The sequence below is a fragment of the Hypanus sabinus genome, chromosome 19 (genome assembly GCF_030144855.1).
Source record: "Hypanus sabinus isolate sHypSab1 chromosome 19, sHypSab1.hap1, whole genome shotgun sequence".
NCBI classification, from domain to species: domain Eukaryota; kingdom Metazoa; phylum Chordata; class Chondrichthyes; order Myliobatiformes; family Dasyatidae; genus Hypanus; species Hypanus sabinus.
Window position 1 is genome coordinate 38564650 of NC_082724.1, and position 20265 is coordinate 38584914.

At 44.2% G+C, this 20265-nt stretch overlaps 1 protein-coding gene across 2 annotated transcripts in view; it reads right to left on the minus strand.

The window, feature by feature from the left end:
• rybpb (RING1 and YY1 binding protein b) overlaps positions 1–5014 on the minus strand; it is a 132992-nt gene extending 127978 nt beyond the window's left edge. For both annotated transcript variants that reach the window (XM_059944334.1, XM_059944335.1), the window contains exons 1-2: positions 4828–5014; positions 4225–4359 (exon numbers count right to left, since the gene is read on the minus strand). In XM_059944334.1, the coding sequence (XP_059800317.1) occupies positions 4225–4359; positions 4828–4853 (161 nt within the window). In that variant the 5' untranslated portion in view covers positions 4854–5014. The remainder of the gene's footprint in view (positions 1–4224; positions 4360–4827) is intronic.
• Positions 5015–20265: the final 15251 nt, after the last annotated feature.

The following is a 20265-nucleotide window of genomic DNA, read 5'->3' on the forward strand; positions in this document are numbered from 1 at the left end:
GCAGTGGAAGCAAGTGACTAACACATTTAAGTGTCAATGTGAGCAGTTGAACTGCCAAATCATAGAAAGCTACAGGCCAAATGCTGTTTGATGAATACAGATGGGCATCCAATGGTCAGCATGGATGTAGTATGCAAAATAACCATACTGCAGGACCCTGTGAACACAATTATTCCTCCATCCTTTAAGTTTCCAGATATTAACCACTCTCTTCATTTCCATCACTATTACTAGAATATTCTCTCAATGTTTTCATCCTCTATAAAGTTTGGCAATAAAGTGCTGCATCTTTACATAATCCAAATAGCTCCTCAAGACCAGATGCATATTCAGCAGATGAAATGCATGTTGCAAACAAAAAAATATTCAATGTTTTTTTCAAAAGTAAATTAAGGTTGAAGGATGTAAAAAAGTAAACAGTAAAAAGAGCTTGATGGAAAAGTACAGGAAAGAAATCACCTACAGAAAACATTTTCCTTCAAGCATACATGCATTTTTTTTTCAAGCTATGTGCTGATTTTCACTCATCCAAATATTTGCTCTGATGAGTAATTAACATTATAACTGAAAATTAAAACATTGCAACAGGTATCATACACTCTTCACAATCATCTTGTACTTCATGCACACTTAAGTTACAATAAAATTTCTACATTTGGCCAGCATGTTAAATATCATAGCTATGATTTCATTACATGTGCGCACACTCATTCATACACAATCTCATTTTGACACATCAACCACACTACTCTAATTTTGTAGTAAGGTTGACCACTTCAACTGTTGCATTTGTTTTTAAAAAAAGGGAATACTGTTGGTACTTTTTGTAATATTTCCAGAGGAGTTGAAGCAGTAAAGATCAAACAAAATTTCCCCTAGTAAATTCTCAAGAGAATACTATTCCAAAATTGAAATTGCATGAAATCTGAAAATTAAGCATTTCAATTACAAATTTTAAGTCATTCAAAGTGGAATTTAGTGGAAATACTCAACCAAATGCCATATACAATGCAGAAACAAATCGAGCATACCAAATTATACACTTTTGGATATAAAAACCACAAGATCCAAAAGGAATATATCCTCCAGAGACATTTTCCAATTCCCAATCTTCTCCAGAAGCAAAGTATAAGTAAAATTATATTGAAAATTAACCACATGCTAAATTATCTGAATTCTGAACATTAATGGTTCATTTTCCTTCATTAATTTATGTACAGAGGATTTAAAAATTGATATTTAACCACATTGTTGCTCACCAGTCTTACTAGTACAACAACCAAGCTTTGTATAAAAATTGATTGTTATTGACACAAATCCACATACAAAAAAAAATCACATTTCCACTGCTCCCCAGAAATTCAGTTTGGGGCTTAATGCAATCAAGGACATAACTTGATAATACGTCACTAAGTGGTCTAGCTATGTGAATATTGACAAGATTACAACAAACCAAAACTGTAGGAGGTCAAAAAGCACAAACCAAAAAATTACCAAATTCCTCTTTTGAAACTCAATGGCAAACCAGCACTGCTTCATTCACGATCAACTAATTCTCAAAACAATGAAGATTTAATTTTTATATGGAAATTCAACCTAAGAAACACTATATGGTATTCATACTTTAAGGAAGGAAGGAGACAGAGTTAAAAGATCAAAGGGCTACTTGACACTTCAGATAAAGTTTTATAACACTGAGTTTTGGGTAGACTTAATGGTCTTGACAGCTTTGAACCTACCCCCAGATTCAACAGAATGCATTTTTTCCACAGGCTGCTTAAACCTGAGATAATGCTGTATGAGTTTACAGAGATAAAGGTGGAGTTTATGGTAGCCATTGTAAACAATTGTTTCCATCTTCCTGTTATTCTATAGAGAATGAACATTGCCAATTATAATCAGCTCCTGTTGGTGAAATGCACAAATACACACACTTAGAAATTCAACAATTTAACATACAACCAATGATGTCCCCATTCCGGTTTAAATTATGGACTAAATTTACCATTTCCCAACCAATTAATCCATAGAGTGATGTGGAAATCTCCATTTGCTCATTTTATTTGAATAAAATGGAATGGCAGATGTTCTATTTCAAGACTATTTTTCATCTCATAGAATACTAACATTTCACATAAAATATTGGATGCACTCAGCTGGTCAGACAGCATCTATGGTAAGAGAAACAGTCCTGTAATATTGTCTCTTCTTATGTATCCGATCCGCTGAGTGTAAAGCATTTTCTGTTTTTATTTTATTTCAGATCACCAGCACATGCACTTTTTTTTTGATTTTCCAGAAACATTACAATTTAGGTCACCAAAGTCCATTTCCGTTGGTGGAAATTTATTCTGTCCCTACAGTTGGAAAACTGATCAAGTTCTCAGTTAACAAAAATCTAATTTCATATTATTCCATGTACCCCAAACTGTAGGGGAAGAAAAGCAGAACAAAACCTTGTGCATGACAATTCTGCAGCATCATTTTGAAAAAAATAACATTTGCATTTCCAGTCAAATACAAGTCAGACTTGAAGCACCAAAGAAAACTACTTGACAATGAAACTCATGCAAATAGTTTCAATTGGGAACATTAATGATACTTGAAGAGCAAAATATTGCAAATGCTGGCAATCTGGATTATTCAGATCAGACATAGGCTTTGAAGGATCACAGATCTCAATAACCAACAGTAACTACAACAATATTTTATTTCCATCTCTTAAAACAGATTTTCTCAGATGCTGCCCGGCCTGCTTTTTTCCCCAGGACTGTTTTCCCTTTGAATTACCATGGCACCAATTTACAGGAAGTTTTTCATGCAATGATATAGAAATGATTCACTTAAAACAAGCAGTTTTCTGAGAAGGTACTTTAGTTGGATTCAAATGTGATTGGGAATGCAACAGTTACATTAATAACTGTTGCATTAGGACTAGGATCCAATAATCAATCCCATATAGAGAGTAAACCTACCGCACATCTTTAGCAATACTGTCCTTCACTAATATTTCACATGTTCATTTCATCCCGGGAGATGTTTGTTTTTATAACTAGTATTTCACTGAAAAAAATGTATATGGCACCATGATGCCTCAAGTATAGCCTGTGTTAACCTTTCTTTGGTCCCGGGGATGGATGGTATCGTCAGTTCACTGTCCAAATCGGGAAGTAATTCCCTCCCAAAACAAAACCCCCTTGGCTTTCATACCCGTCACAAACTATAACAAATAATGAGAGAAGGATGCCATATGGTGTCAATCAAGTCATCAACACCTCAGAACTATTTAAAGGGATAGGGAAGGATGTTATTGAAATTGGGATTCGATGTTCAAATCGTAACAGTTTTCACAATACCACCATTTTTCTGCATTGCATCAGTTATTAGCAAAAATCGGAGTTTTCTGGAAGTGTTTCCCACAATGAGTTTCAATCGCTGCGTAAAATAATAGACAGAACTCAACCACATCACAACAAACCCACACAGGGATTTCTGCAGAAAGTCACTTATTACTCACAGCTGGAAGCAAGTACAGAAATGCCGTCATTTTGAAAAAAAAATCATAAATGACGACAATCATCGAAGTTTATAAAAGTAGTTCCTGAAACTCTTCCACGTACTAAGTTCAGCCGTTCACTTGGCAACCCAATGGGAATTTACCAAGCTATTAGTAAATTATTTACTTTAAATCGCGTACGATTAAAAGTAGAAAGATTCGCTACCCGAGTAAAACTACTAACAAAATCGCCTACACATCAACAGTGATGGCATATTCGATTTTAAACGTGCCCAAGGACAAACGCATACTCACCTCGACGCGAAATTTGTCAAAGCGCAAGTGGCTGATAATAGCTCTCGATATGGGGCTGAAGAGTTACACATTCCACGGGAGTACTTCCACCTTTCTAGGTGCCCTCCCCTCATGATCATGTCCTGTCGCCTGCCTTTTACAACAAATGTCATGGCAGCCCAATTCCTAACATTCAGTCTGAAATAAGGTAAACCATCCCGTGCAACAATTGCACAGAACGAAGTAGCGAGTGGTTACGCCAAAAAAAAACTACAATCAAATCCATCCTAGCATGGTAACATCAAAATCAACAAGTCTGGATTCAACCAGTATTTAATTATTTCCAGGCACATATCGTCAATAACCACCATCCCCTCCCAGACACACAAATCAAGAGACAGCAACAAAAAAAATATCGAGAACTCGTCGCTCACCGAGTGGACGTCCCTTTCCGTACATCGCAAATGCTGCATTTGAAAGCTTCCGCACTGTTCCTGAAGGTGCAGACACTACAGTCCCAGAAACCGTCCTCCGAGCCAGGCTTGGCTTGCCTCTTCGGCCTTGAAAAACTGCAACAAAAACAAGAGAACATTACACATATCACATATCTGTAATATGTACGCATACATAAAATAAAACACACGTACGTACAAAAGGCTTCGACATTACCGGCCACGGACTCGAGCGCTGCCATTGCCTCGACAAAGTGTCTGTCTGTGTGTGTGTGAGATTATGTGTGTGCAAAACAAAAAATGGTCCGTTCTCTCCTCCCCCCGTCTCTTTCACCCGGCGCTCTCTTCCCTCCCAGTGGGTGAGTGTACACAGCGCCGTCCGCCATGGCTGTGTGACTGGAAGGGAGGGGGGGGGGGTATGAGCCCTGGCACAGGGACGGCCACTTGGGCATAGGAGGCGAACGCACGTTAAAAGCCCACAGACACCAGCGGCGGCAGCAGCAGCTCCTCCATTTAAAGGTCTCTCCCTCTCTCTCTCTTTGCAGTCGTCGAACACAGTACGGCCACCAGGCGTGTGTTTTCTACCTGTTCGGGCTCTTCTTGTCCCCCATTGCCGCAGGGAGTTCGGTCGAGGCTGAGCCGAGCTTTGTGTGTGTGTTGACGAAAATAAAAAAAAAATACACTGACGGCGAAGCGACGAGTTGTCGGGACGGGACGGAGCGGAGCGGAGCGGCTCCGAGGCGAATAAAGTGCAGCCGGGTCCGTCTGTGGCACGAGCGCCAGCCTCCGCACGGCGAGCGAGCGCGCGCCACGTGACCCGCCAACCGCCAATCAACCGAGCAGGAATTTTAAATTACCCGGCCAGACAGGCAGAGGCAGACAAGCTGGGGTAATAGAGAGAGAGAGGGGGGAGAGAGTGAGAGAGAGAGAGAGAGAGAAGGGGAAAGAGAAAGCAGAGGGGGAAATGAGGGTGAAGGGAAAGAGAAGGGCGAGGGGAAAAGGAAAGAAGGGGTGAAGGAAGGATAAGGAAAAACAGAATGAGAGGAAGGAGATGAGAGTAGGGGACAGAGGAGGGGGCGAGAGAACTGAGAGACAGAGAAGGGGGAGAGAAAAAAGGAGAGACAAAGAGGAGAGAGATGGAATGAACGAGGGAGAGGAGAAAGGGAAAAAGGATTGAGAGGATGGCAGAATAGGGGGTGCGAGAGAAAGGAGTGACAGATGTGAAAGAGGGACAGATGGAAGGGAGATAGAAGAGGAGGAAGAGGCAGAGAAAAGGAGGCAGGCAGAAAGATTCATTCAAAGAAGGTGGGAGGTACAGATACACAGGAGGGAGGCAGAGGGAGAGAGGGGTTGGAGAGAGAAGGAGGAGAAAGAGTGATATAAAAGGGAGAGCAAAATGAGAGGGGTCAAGAAGGAGAGAGGTGGAAAGAGAGAGAGGAAGAAGCATGGAGAGACAATGCCGAGGAGAGGAAGAGAAAGAAGAGAGGAGAGATGGGGAGAGGGAGAAATGGAAAGAGATGAGGAGGGGAATGATGAATGAGGATGACAGATGGAGAAGTAAGAGCAGGACACAGAAGAGAGGAAAGGAGAGACAGGGGGAGAAAGGAAAAGAGAAGGGAGGAGAAGAGAAAAGAGAGGAGAGATGAGAGAAGGTAAAAGGGAGGAGAGGGGCAAAGGGAGAGAGGGGAGAGGGAAGGGGAAGAGAGAGAGGGAGGTGGAGAAGGGCAAAGGGAAAGAGTGGAGAGTGGCAAATGGAGAGAGGGGAGGGGGCAAAAGTAGCGAGGAGAGGGTAAGAGAGGGAGTGGCAAAGGGAGGGAAATAGGGGAGGGGAGAGGTAAAGAGGGGAGGGTGAGGGGCAAATGGAGAAGGAAGAGGGGAAGGTGAGAAGGGCAAATGGAGAGAGGAGAGTGTGCAGGGCAAATGGAGAGGGGAAATGGGGCAAAAGGAGAGAGGGAAAGGAACAAAGGGGGAGGGGAAAGAGAGTGGGAGGAGAGAGGGGGAGAGTGGAAAGAGAGATAGGGGAGAGGTGGGGGAGAGAGGGGGAGGAGAAAGGGAGAGGGTGGTGGAAAAGGAGAGGGAGAGGTGAAATGGGGCAGAGAGAGGGGAGAGGGAAAGGGGCAAAAGGGGAGAGGGGAAAGAGGTGGGTGAGAGGGGAAAGAGAAAGTGGTGAAAGAGAGAAAGGGGAGGGGGAAAGAGAGTGAGGGGAGAGTTGGGAGGAGAGGGGTGAGGTGGGGGAGAGAGGGGGAGGAGAAAGGGAAAGGGTGAAGTGGAAAAGGAGAGGGGAGAGAAAAAGGGGAGAGGAGAAAGGGAGAGAGGGGATATGGCAAAGAGAGAGAGGCAAGGGGAGAGAGAGGGGGGATAGGGCAAAGGGAGATGGTTGGGCAGGAGAGGGGGAGGTGAGAGAGGAGAGGGGATAGGGCAAAGGGCGAGGAGCAAGGGGAAAGATACAATTGAAGACAGGGGAGAATAGCCAAGGGGGAAGGGGAGAGAGATGAGGGGCAGAGAGGAAAGAGGGAAGGGGCAATGGGAGAGGGGGAAGGGAGAGATGGGAGGGGGTAGTAGGGGAAAATTGGAGTGGGGAGGGGAAAGGGAAGAGAGGGGGGAGAAAGGAGGGAGGGGGAAAGGTGAGAGAAGGGGAAGGGTCAAAGGGGAGGAGAGTGGGGCAAAGGGAGAGATGGGAGAGGAGAGAGATGAGAAGGGAAAGGAGAGTAGCAGAGAGGGGAGAGGGAGAGAAGAAAGAGAGGAGAGGGGCAAAGGGAGAGAGGGGAGAGGCAGGAGATGGGAGAGGAGGGAGAGGAAAGAGAGAGGGGAGAGTGGCAGAGAGGGAGAGAGGAAAGAGGAGAAGGGGCAAAGAGAGAGTGGGGAGATGGGAGAGGTAGAAGGGCAGAGGGGAGAGGGTAAGTGGAGAGAGGGGAAAGGATGAGATGAGAGGAGGGGAGGGGAAAGGGAGAGTGGGAGATGGCAAAGGGAGAGAGGTAAGATGGGATAGGGCCAGAGGGAGAGAGGGGCAAAGAAAGAGGGGAGGGGAAAGGGAGATGGGAAGCAAAAGGTGGGGGGGAAGAGGGGAGAGGGGAATAGGGAAGGGAGAGATGGAAAGGAGATGGGGAGAGGGAGAGAGGAGGTGTGAGAGGAAAGAGGGGAGCAGGGCAAAGGGAGAGGAGAGAGGGGAAAGAGAGAGGTAGAGGGGAGAGGGGAAAGGGAGAGATGGGGAAGGGGAGGTAGAGAGGAGAGAGGCGGGAGGGGGGAGAAGGGAGATGGAGGGGAAGGGACAAACGCAGAGGTAGGGAGAGGGCCAAAGGGAGGGTCGATAAGGGGCAAAGGGAGAGATCGGAAAGGGAGAAAGGAGAGGGGAGGGGGAAAAGGAAGAGAAGAGAGGGCAGAGGGGAAAGGGAGAGGAGAGGGAGGGGAAAAGGAGAGTGGGCAGAAGAGAGAGGGGGAAACAGTGAGTGGAAAAGGGAGAGAAAGAGGAGAAAATGGAGAGGGGGTAAGGGAGGGAAGATGGGGAGTGGGTAAAGGGAGAGGAGGAGAGGGTGGTGGGAGTTGGAGGAAAGGGGACAAGGTGAAAAAGGGAGAGAAGGAGGAGATGGGGAAAACAGATGGGTAAAAGGAGAAAAGGGGGGATGGGGAAAGGGAGAGGGAAGGGAAGGAGGGAGGGGTGACAGGCAAGGGAGGCAGAGAGGTGGGGAAGGGGAGGGAGGTAAGGGAGACGGGAGAGTGGGAAAACGAGAGAGGAAGAGGAGAAATGGGGAAAGATTGGGAAGGGGAGGGAGATGGAAAAGGAGAGGGGAGAAAGGGAGAGGGTGGAAGAGAATAAGGAAAAGTGAGGGGATGGAGGGAAAGGGAGGGTGGGGAGGGGGAAAGTGAGGGGGTAATCAAGAAAGAAATGGAGAATGAGAGAGATGGGTGAAGGGGAGTGGGTGGGGAAAGGGCAGAGGGTAAAAAGCAAGAGAAAGAGTGAGGGGGAAAGGGAGTGTAAAGGAAATGGGAAAAGGAGGGGGAAAGGGGAAGAAGGGGATGGGGAGGGAAAGGGAGAGTGAGTGGTGAGGGGAGGGAAAGTGAGTGGGGAGAGGGCTGAGAATGTGGGGAGGAGAGAGGGAAGTGTGAGAGGGAGAAGAGAGGGGAAGGGAGAGTGAGTGTGGAGGGGAAGGATGGGGAGAGAGTGGTGGGAGAGGCAGTGTGGAGGAGGAGGGGAGAATGAGGGAGGAGGAGGAGTGAGTGTTGAAGAGGAGGAGAGGAGAGTGAGTGAGGAGCGGAGGGGAAGAGTGGGTGGAAAAGGGGAGAGTGAGTAGAGTGGGGAAAATGAGTAGAAGAAGGAGTGAGAAATGGAAGAGATTGGAAAGGGGGGAGAATAAGGAGAGTACAGAGAAGAGAAGGAGTGAGAGTAGGTGAGTGGAGAGTGGGGGAGAGAGAGAAAGAAAAGTAGAGTGAGAAAGGTCCACGCAGATGGCAATTCGTTGGCTCTTCACTCAAACTTGGAAAACGTGGACAGCAAAGGATCCTCCATCAGGATGCCCTTCATTGTCAACAGCCCTGCATTCAATGCCATCTCTTCAAAACTAAACAATCAGCTTCAAGGCCTTGGTTTCAATACCTCCTTAAGCAAAAGATGTTCAATTTTCTCACATGAAGACTCCGGTCAGTTCAGATTGACAACAACATCTCCTCCACAATCTCCATCAGCACAGCTGCACCACAAAGTTCCAATGCCACATTTAAGTTTACTGTCAACACCATTGGCTAAATTAAAGATAGTGATGAATCAGCATATAGGAGGAAGGTTGAAAATCTGTCTCAGTGGTATTAGAAAAACAACTTCTCACTCAATGTCAGCAAGACCAAGGAGCTGATTATTAACTTCAACAGGAGGTCTATGAGCAAGTCCTCATGGGAGGATCAGAGGTGGAGAGGGTCTGTCCTGGGTCCAACATGTATGTGGATTAGAGAGGAAGCACAGCAGTACCTCTAGTTCCTTCAAAGTCTGTGAAGATTCAGCATAACATCTGAAACTTTGACAAACTTGTATAGATGTGTGGTGGAGAGTATATTAACTAGTTGCATCGCGGCCAGGTATGGAAACACCAAAGCCCTTGAAAATAAAATCCTCCAAAAAGCAGTAGATAAAGCCCTCTGCGCATCTACATGGAGTGCAGTCACAGGAAAGCAGCATCCATCAACTGGGACTCCACCATCCAGTCCATGGATGGTCACGGTCTTCCATTGCTTTACTTTTTCTTCTGTAGTGAAAATTTCTTAAATTTTCTGGGTTATGCTTTTATTTAAGTTTTGTGTATATCTTATCAGAATTGCATATTATTCACATGGAGTACTGAATCTTGTTTTCAGTGATGAGAATATATCCTTTGAAGTTTTAACTGACAGTAATTTTTTGTGTCTGTTACTCCTCTTCCTCCTTCTGTCCTGGGAGTGTTAATCTAAATGCATTCAAGTTTGTCACTTCATTTCTTATTTTTCTTTTGTAAATTTTCCAGATTGGTTTCAGACCAAGATATAATGCCAAAAGTATATGTTAATATGGGTATAGCGAACATGTTTATTGTCTTTGTTATAGTTTTACTGTTGAGCACTGTCTGGCAGGTTTTCTTAAGCCTGGAAGTAAATTCTATAGAAAGTTTTCCCTTTATCACACTATGATCTATTTTCTTTCCTTGTTGATATCCTTTCTTTATGTTTAATGTTCTGCACTTAGCTAGTGCAATGTTCATGTTTGTATCTTTCCAAAATAGTTCTACTACTCGAATTAATTGATTTAGATTTACAGATGAAGAAAGTATAATTTCAAATTGCCCAGTTATCAAAGATGTGTCAAGGTATAACTCAATTGGTTGTTTCTGATTTGATTCCCTATTTTTGTCCAATTCAGTAAATCAAAGAATGTGTTTAAAGCTAGACAAAACCATAGTGGGCTTAGGGAGTCTCTCTGAAAAATGCCTCAGTTTATTTTGATAACAGTGGTTGTTCTTCTTTGGTCGATAATTAATAGGGTGATTATAGTACGCCAATGCTTCATCAGATGCAGGAATTTCACAAGTTTTGGGTGTAATGTATGCATAATAAGAATTTCTGTTAACATTGAGTGTGGGATTTTTTGGCAGTCAATATAACAACATGAAAGATTTATTTTTTCCTCCAGGCTAGATTTAGAATTACAGAATCTATTATCAATTGCTCTTTACATCCTTTCATACCCTTATGGCATCCTTTCTGCTCTTCCGTAAGTATATTGTGGTTACGTAAGTGAGTGGTGATTAGTTGCAAAATGCATAATGTTACAAATTTATGTGTAGTTTGTAAATAAGTAATAGAATGAAATTTTGATGGGTTATTTGTGACTTTAGCTAAGAGATATGTTTTAACTTCTGTCAAAATTCAGACACTTTTTCAGGATTTTTAAGAAAATTGTTGACATGTATTGATGAGTACAAATAAAGGCATCTAAGTTTTTATATAGACAATTATGAATATTATCACTGCTGGTACTTTTTCAATTGAGGGTATTTTTATAACACATTTAGCACATCCATTGTAAATTCAGATGGTTGCATGTCTTCAATTATCTGAGTGTGTTTTTGACCTTCCTAATCCAGCTTGTTTCTCGATTCTGCATCATCCTGTTTGTCCAGATTATTAGACCAAAACTTTATTATCTTTGTGTTTGTTGGTAATCCTGTGCGGGGTAGGTGGCATTTTGGAGCATCAAATTTAGTTTCAATGTCCTGTATAAACCTTTATCATTGTTCCTGAACTGATAATTCTGGTTTTTTTTTTGCATCTGGCACAATTTTGGTGTATCTATAAATTCTACAATGCTTTTATTAGGTTAATTGTATTTTGTACGGATCTTATATTTTTCATTATTATTATTATTATTATTATTTCTTTTGGACTTGCTTAGTTTGTTGTCTTTTGCACTTTTGGTTGTTTGTACATCTGTTGAGTGTGCTCTTTCATTGATTCTATTTTATTTCTTGGAGTTACTGTGTATACCTGCATAAAAATGAATCACAGCGTTGTATATGGTGACATCTATGTACTTTGATAAATTTACTTTGAACTTTAAGAGAGATGTGAATTGAGAGCTGGGTGAAAGAGAGAGAGGTGAGTGGAGAACAGGTGAAAGAAAGAAAGGGGTGACTGGAGGGTGGGGGAAGAAGTATAGAGTGGTGAGTGAGAATGCAAAGCAGGGAGAGAGACAGTGAAGAGTGCAGAGCAGGAGCAGAGAAAGCAGGAGGAGTTAGAACAGTGGTTCCCAACGTGAGGCCTACGCCCCACAGGGGGGTAATTTTATTTTTAAGGGGGGCAATTCGAGAATGAGTTATTAACAGTGAATTTTTTCTAGTAAGTCTGTGTGAGTATGAGTGTGTGTGCGAGTTAATACATATGTGTATATACAGTATGTATACATAAAAATACTTGTGTGTATGTACATGTATAATTGCATATGTACTGTATATATAGTGTATCACCATCATTACAACCATCAATTGGCTTTCATAATTAAATTAATGAATTGACTGATGTAGGAAGGAACGAATGAACAAGTCCAAACGCGTAAGAAACTCGTACAAGGTCGCGCCAATGCTGCTTTTTGCAGTAGCTTTCGGTTCTTGGTGGTGTGAAGGTGTGTACATTGTGTCATCTCTTTTAAACGGTGTATCTGTCTTTGTATGCTGTAGAAACGAATTGGCATTGTTTATTTATTTATTATTATTATTATTTTAATATCACTTAATGTTCTTTTTTTTTACAATTTCTTAGTAATTTCTTCCTCAGAACTTTAACAGTCCTTTGGTTCTTTTATTTTTCTCTTTCATGAATGCCATGTTCTTTGGAAGCTTGTTTAAACCAAGTTAATGGTCTTTTAGGCTTCCTCCAGGTGAATAGGAGTTCACTTTTTGAATAATAAGAATTATATATCACCACAGGGGGCATCAGGATTTTAGAGGTGATTAGGTGGGGCATGGCCAAAAAAAGGTTGGGAACCACTGAGTTAGAGTGAGTGGAAAGAGAGAGGAGAAGGGTGGATGGTGGAGAGAGAGAGAGAAAAGGGCAGGAGGGCAGGATAGATACTTCATTGCTTTCAAAGGAAATTACAGTGTGACTGTAAGTGCAGAAATATACAAATATTAGAAGATAAGTAAGAAAGGATAAAAAAAATTTATTTCAAACAGTCTAACAGGAGGGGGTCATCATTTTCCCGGCTATAGGTTGACTCATTATAGAGCCCAATGGCCGAGGGTAAGAATGATCTCATATAGCACTCTCTGGAGCAGTGCAGTTGTCTTAGTCTATTATTAAAAGTGCTCCTCTGTTTAGCCAAGGTGGCATAAGATGTAGGAGCAGAATTAGGCCTTTTAGCCCATCGAGTCTGCTTCACAATTCTATTCCGATCCCACTCAACACCTGCCTTCTCACGGTATCCTTTGATGCCCTGACCAATCAGGAAACAATCAACTTCAGCCTTAAATATACCCACAGACTCTGGCCCTTCCTGTACACAGCCTTTGTGTTGGCATTTCTCTCAAGTCTGTCATCCGGACTTGTAGGTGCATCCCCAGGTACTTGTAGGTCCTCACCACATCCATGTCCTTACCATCTATAGTAACAGGGAGCAGTGCAGGCTTAGTCCTCCTAAAGTCCATCACCATCTCCTTTATCTTACTGATACTGAGCTGCAGATGATTCAGCTTGCACCATTTGATAAAGTCCTCCACCAGGGCCCTGTATTCATCTTCCTGTCCTCCCTTTATACACCCAACAATTGCTGTCATGAGAGAGCGGGGAGTAAGGATAAGAGGGAAGAGAGAAAAAGGGTGGAGAGAGAGAGAAAAAGGGCAAGAGGGTGAGCCGCAGAGGACATGGAAAAGGAGTGGGTAGAGGAATGGAGAGGGAGGGAGGCACTTGAGGAGTGGAGAGAAAGGGGGAGATAGACAGACCAGAATGGGGGAAAAGGAAGGCAGGAAGGATAAGTGAGAGTGAGAGGGAGTGAAAGGGACAAGGCAGTGGGGAGAAAGAGGGAGAGAGAAGGAGGAGCAGAGAGAGGAGAGAGTGAGGGAGGAGACAGAGAAAGGCAGAGAGTGGAAGGGGAATGAGAGAGAAGGGTGGGGTAGGAGAGGGAAGAGGAGCAGAGGGAAACAGAGCAGAGAGCAGAACAAGAGGGGAGGGGAAGGGAATTAAGGATGAATGGGAGGGGAGAAGGAAGGAGGAATGAGAGGAAATGGGAAGAGGTGGGGAGAGGAATGAGACAAGGGGAGAGAGAAGGCGAGTGGAGTGGAGTGGAATGGGAGGGAAGGAGTGGGGAGGGAATATGATGGGAAATGAAAGGGAGTGGTAGGGGGAGAGGGACAACTTAGGTGGAGAGGTGATGGGAGGGTAAGGGAGAGGGAGGGGAGTGAGAGGGAGGACTGAGGTGGAGAAAGGATGGGTAGGAAGGAAGGGGGAGTGACAGAGGGGAGGGGAATGAGATGGAGGGTAGAGGAGGGAAGATGTGAGGAGTTGGGAGGCAGAGGGAGAAATAGAATAGGGAGAGAATGATGGGGAGGGGTAGCATGTGAGGAGAGGGAGAGTTGAGTGTGAATAAATGGAGGAGAACAAGTGGAGACTGAATTGGGAAAAGATGAAGAGTGAGAGACTGGGGACAAGGGAAGAGAGTAGAGGGAGAGAGGTGAGGGGAAAAGAGTAGGGGGAAGAGGGAGAGTAGGGTGTCAAGAAGGGAGTCGAGAGGAGGAGGTATGGTGGTAATAGAGGAGTGTGTGGGGACTAGGGATAGGAAGGGGAGACTGGGTCCACAGTGAATTGTGGAAGGGGCAATGGGAGATGAGAACAGAGCGAGATTGAGAAGGGACGTTGCATGGAATAACATGAGGAATAGTGTTGGGGCAGTAAGGATGAGAGAGAGGAAAGGACAAAAAAGCAGAAGGTGGTGTGGGAAGGAATGACAGAAAGCAAGGTTGTAGAAAGTCATAGAGAAGAGGAAGATGTAAGGATGGACGAGAGGGAAGAGGGTGTGTAGGAAGGAACAAGGGAGAAGAAAGTGTAAGAAAGAACAAAAGAGGAGGGTGTAGGGAAGTACAAATGAGAAGAGAGGGCATAGGAAGGGATGAAAGAAGAGGGGGTGTAGGAAAATATAGGAGAAAATGAGGGCGTAAGAAGGGACGAGAGAGAAAGGGGGTGGAGGAAAATGAGAGAGAAAGGTGTAGGAAGGGATGAGAGTGAAGAGGAGAGTGTCGGAAGGGACGAGGGAGAAGGGGGTGTATAGAAAGAGACAAGAAAGAGGAGGGTGTGTAGGAAGGGATGAGAGAGAAGCAGAGGGTGTAGGAAAATATGAGAGAAAAGGAGGGTATAGGAAAGTATGAGAGAGAAGAGGAATTGTAGGAATACATGAGATAAGGTATGTTATGTAGGACCAGATGTTAATATCTCTTATTTGCACTCCTGCGCCATGCTGCCTAGACTCTGCGGAGTAGCCAAGTGAGTGGTGCCATCTTCTGGGTTATCAAGTAGGCGCCCTCTTTCCTCAGTGTTTCGCTGATAGGCCTACAACACCACCAGAGGGTTCAGCAGTGAATCCCGGCATCCCGGGCTCACCCCCTAGATGCCATTCACTAATCTGGGAGCCCAGATGGAATCCTTTCTCTTCATTGAGAGCAACTGATTACCCTTTTCAGCAGCTCTGGAGGGGTCTTTGACTGCTTTTTGATGCATCTTCCCTCGCATTCCCAACTCCCGGAGTAGCCTTGATGCTAATGTGGCTACAAATCCTCTGCAGCGTACTTCGATTGGTCGCACCCTTGCTGTCCAGCCATGTTGTTGTGCATCGGCTGCAAGCTCAGTGTACCTCAGCCTCTTATGCTCGTAGGCCTCCTCCACTGCATCCTCCCAGGACACTGTAAACTCGATGATGTAAATGAGATGGAGTGAGGATGACCATAGCACAAAGTCTGGTCTGAGGTTGGTTTCCACGACTTCAGTTGGGAAGCAGAGCCTTTGGCCTAAGTCTGACACCATCTTCCAATCACGTGCTCTGCCTAGCCGCCCGGTGCCTGGACTTGAGGTGGCAAGTCTGGCTTTACCCTCACCTTCCCAGGCAAATGCTGTTAACGGCCAGTGGGATGAAGGGGAGAGAGAAGCAAAGGGTGTAGGAAAATACAAGAGAAGAGGAGGGTGTGGAAAAGTATGAGAGAGAAGAGGGATTGTCGGAAGGCATCAGAGATAAGCGGAGGGTGTAGGAAGGAACAAGAAAGAGGAGGGGGTGTAGGACGGGACAAGGGAGAAGAGGGAATGTAGGAAGGGATGAGAGTAGTGGTGCTCGAGGGAGATGGGGTGGAAAGGGGATAGAGGTGGTACGAGGGAGAAGAAAAGGGAGAGTCAGAATGGTCAGAGAGGAGTCCTGTTGTGAAGAGGTTTGGGTGGAAGTATGAGTGGTACAAGGGAGGGGAGTTGAGAGAAGAGCGAGCAAGGGGAGCAAGGAACAAGGGGATGGATTGAATGTGGCAGTGAATGAAGGGAGTCAAGTTAATGAGGGAGGGAGAGGAATCAAGAAAAGAGAGGCAATGAGGGAGGGTGGTGAAGGAGTGGGTGTAGTAAAGGCATGAGGGATCAACAGGGAATGAAAGGAAGTTAACAAGAGTCAGAAGGAGACAGAAAAGGGAAGAACCAGAGGAAGAAAGTGAGTGGAGAAATGAGTGAAGGAAGTGAAGAGAGATAGAAGGAAGGATTGGAGGAAGGCAACAGGAAATAGGAGAAAGGGGGAGAAGTGGGGTGAGGAGGGCAGAAAGCAGAGATCATAAAGGGCAGGAATGAGAGGGGAATGTGGAGCTAGAAAGAGGGCAAGTGATTGAGGAATGGAGAGAGGGAACGAGGGGAAGAGAAGGAAAGGAGAGAATGAGAGAAGGGAAGCAAGAGAGCCAATGTGGAAGTGGAGCCAAGGGCAACATGGGAAGAACAACATTGATGGAAGGGAACAGAGTGAGGGAATACAGTCAGGAAGTGAACTGAAGTTGTGAGGTTGCAAGAAGACAAGGTGTAGGAGAGGCACGGGAAAGATGCAGTGAGTGAGTAGAAGGAAAGAGTGAGGAAGTGAAAGGAATGAGTGAGAAAAATGAGGAGTGTGAGAATGACCAAGGGGTAAAAATGTAAGAGGACAGATTGACAACCAAGGGAAATTTAAGAGAAAATGGAAAAAATAAGAAAATCTTTGAAGTGTGGCAATCCAAGACAGTCTATATTCTGCCAGTAATAATCTTAAAATTGGTTGCAGAGATAATGGTTGCACTGGTTGTGATCATCCAATGTTCCCCAGGTCCCAAGGCATCGGAAAGCTGAAAAAGCAATGTTCCCATTGAAGGACAGAGGTAGACAAAGCAGAAAGCTGTAGGCCAGATGCCTAACATCAGTCATCTGGTGAATGCTGGAATACATCACAAAAATAGTAGCAAAACATTTTGAAAATCAAAGTGAGCATGATCTATGAAATGGGAAATAATATTTGACAAATTTAAGCATTTTGAGGAAGTAATGAGCAGGGTGGATATGGGGGAAATCAAAAAGTGTAGTGTATTTCAGTTTCCAAAGCTCATACAATTAGGTGCCAAATGAAAAGTTTCTGTAGTTAGAAGCAGATGTCATTGGAGTTCATATATCTGCACAGAGTTAGGACTGATTAACCAACCAAAATCATGACAATTGGATCTTTTTTTCTGGGTGTCCTGATGATGCATGAAACAAAATCAGCAAGTAATTTGAAGGGCAAGTTGAAGATAAAGAGAATGAAGCTTGAAACTGTACAGAATATTTGATGGAACATCATCTGGTATATATGTAGTTTTTTAAGGAGGAATATTCTTGTACTAATGGCAGTTAAATCATAAAACCATAAGACATAGGAACAGAATTTGACTATTTGATCATAGCTATTCTGTTTTCCCTCTCAGCCTCATTCTCCAGCCTTCTTCCCATAATGTTTGCCAACTTTACTAATCAAAAACCTATCCACCTCCACTTTAAACATACACATGACTTGGTCTCCACGGACACCCTATGACAATATCTTTCACAGATTCACTGCCCTTTGACAAAAGAGGTTCCCCCTTATCGCTATTCCAAAGGGATTTCCTTGTACTCTCAGGCTGTGTCCTCTGGTCCTGGATGCTCTGAAATTGTGTAGGACCAGAGATCTACATCCTCTGCATGTCCACTCTATCTAGGTCTTTCAACATTCAGTGGAACCCCCCCCCCCACCCCCCACACTTTCACTTTTCTAAACTCCAGCCAGTACAGGCTCAGAGCCACAAAATGTTCCTCAGACATTAACCCTTTCATTCTCAGGATCATTTTTATAAAATTCCTCTGGATCTTCTCCAATGCCAGCACATCTTTTCTTAGATTTGGGGTTCAAAACTGTTCACAATTCTCCTAACATGGTCTGACCAAGCCTTAGCATTACATCCTTCCTTTTATATTCTAGTCATCTTAAAATAAATGCTAACATTTCATTTGCATTGTTAGTTCTGAGTGCTTCACTTGGTGCTTTTTGAGATAAAGACCTTCCTATACGAGGAAAAGCTGAGCTTGCATGTAGTAGTGTTTAGAAGAATTAGTGGTGACCCTTTTGGAGTTTAGAACAAATGACATAGCTGCAGAAAAGGAGTTGACTACTTAACAAAAATGAAAAGGGTCTCTCAGAGGGTGATAAACCTTTGGATCTCTCTCCTAGAGACCTGAGGGAATGATTTATTGAATACATTTCAAAACAGAGGCAGGCAGATATTCCGAGTTTGGGGAGCTGAGGATTATGAAGAATACACAAGAAAGTGGCATTAAGGCCAATATTTGATTTTATTACAAGGCAGAACAATTTAAGGAACTGCTCTTGCTTCTATTTCTTGTGAGTTGAGCTGAAGATGTTGGCAAGCCAGCTGAAAAGAATACAGAAGTTCAAAGTTGGCATGGCAATCTTGTAAAATTAATTCATACACAAGCCTGTATGCAACAGCTATTTAGAAAATAGTGAAAACTTGCTTACAGTCGGAGAGAATAAAACTGTGACGAGCTGCAAGAAGCGTGCGCTTAAAACATGAGGGCGGCAAGATCATATGGAGCCAGCTGAGCGAAGGTAAGTTAGTGGATTCTAAATCTTGAATGCTGAACGCTTGTCTAAAGCGGCGGGCCAGAAATAGGGAGGTTCCTGTACTGGGTAGAACAGATTTTAAAGCAAAATTATAAATACTCCACACGCACCACCCCTTCCGTTCACCGTGAGTGGAAGGATTCATCCTGCAGTGTCGCCGTGTGTCTGTACCATTGGATTCTCTCTATCTCTTCCATCAACCAGGCAGAACAACAGCGGCAGAGGCCAGGCATTCTCCTGGGACGTTTGTCCGCAGGCAAGCTTGCGGGGAAGTGTTGTGATCCAAGCGGAGGCTGACCAGCAGTTTAGGAAAGCTTTAACTCAGCAGCAGGCGGCGGATGGGGCGTACAGTGTTAAGTTCGGGGAGGTTGATCAGTGACTTCGCCGAGGCCCTCTCTACTAAGTGTAGAGAGTTAAAGAGGTCCTGTGTAGGGAGTACAGAGAGTTAGAGGAGCTCTTGTGTAGGGAGTATAGAGAGTTAGAGGAGCTCCTGTGTACTGAGTATAGAGAGTCAGAAGAGGTCCTTTGTAGTGGCTATAGAGAGATAGAAGAGGTCCTGTGTAGGGAGTATTCTAGAGGTCCTTCTAACTCTCAATACTCCCTACACAGCACCTCTTCTAACTCTCTATATTCCCCACATAGGACCTCTTCTAACTCTCTATACTGCCTACACAGGACCACTTTAAATTCTCTGTACTCCCGACACAGGACCTCTTCTAACTCTCAATACTCCCAACACAGGACCGCTTCTAACTCTCTATACGCGCTACACAGGACCGCTTCTAACTCTCAATACTCCCAACACAGGACCTCTTCTAACTCTCAATACTCCCTACACAGGAACTGTTCTACCTCACTGTGCTGAATAGACAGGAACTCTTCTAACTCTCAATACTCCATACACAGGCCCTCTTCTAACTCTCTATACTCACTACACAGGACCTCTTCTAACTCACTATACTCCCTACACAGGACCTCTTCTAACTCTCTGTACTCCCAACACGGGACCTCTTCTAACTCTCAATACTCACTACACAGGACCTCTTCTACTTCTCTATCCTCACTACACGGGACCTATTCTAACTATATATATTCACTAGACAGGAACTTTTCTGTGTAGGAAGTACAGAGAGTTAGAAAAGGTCCTGTGTAGTGAGTATAGAGAGTTAGAAGAGGTCCTGAGTAGGGAGTATTGAGAGTTGGCAGAGCTCCTGTGTAGTGAGTATAGACAGATAGAAGAGGTCCTGTGTAGGGAGTATTCTAGAGGTCCTTCTAACACTCAATACTCGCTACACAACACCTCTTCTAACTGTCTATACTCCCCACATAGGTCCTCTTCTAACTCTCTATACTGCCTACACAGGACCACTTTAAATTCTCTATACTCCCTACACAGGACCTCTTCTACCTCTCTATACTCCCTACACAGGACCTCTTCTAAATCTCCATACTCCCGACACAGGACCTCTTCTAACTGTCTATACTCCCTACACAGGACCTCTTCGAACTCTCTATACTCCCTACAGAGAAACTCTTCTAACTCTCAATACTCCCTACACAGGACCTCTTCTAACTGTCTATACTCCCTACACAGGACCTCTTCTAACTGTCTATACTCCCTACACAGGACCTCTTCTAACACACTATAATCCCTAAACAGGACCTCTTCTAACTGTCTATACTCCCTACACAGGACCTCTTCTAACTGTCTATACTCACTACACAGGACCTCTTCTAACTCTATATACTCACTAGACAGGACTTTTTCTGTGTATAGAGTATAGAGAGTTAGAAGAAGTCCTGTGTAGGGAGAAAAGAGAGTTAGAAGAGGTCCTGTAGAGGGTGTATTGAGAGTTAGAAGAGGTCCTTTGTAGTGA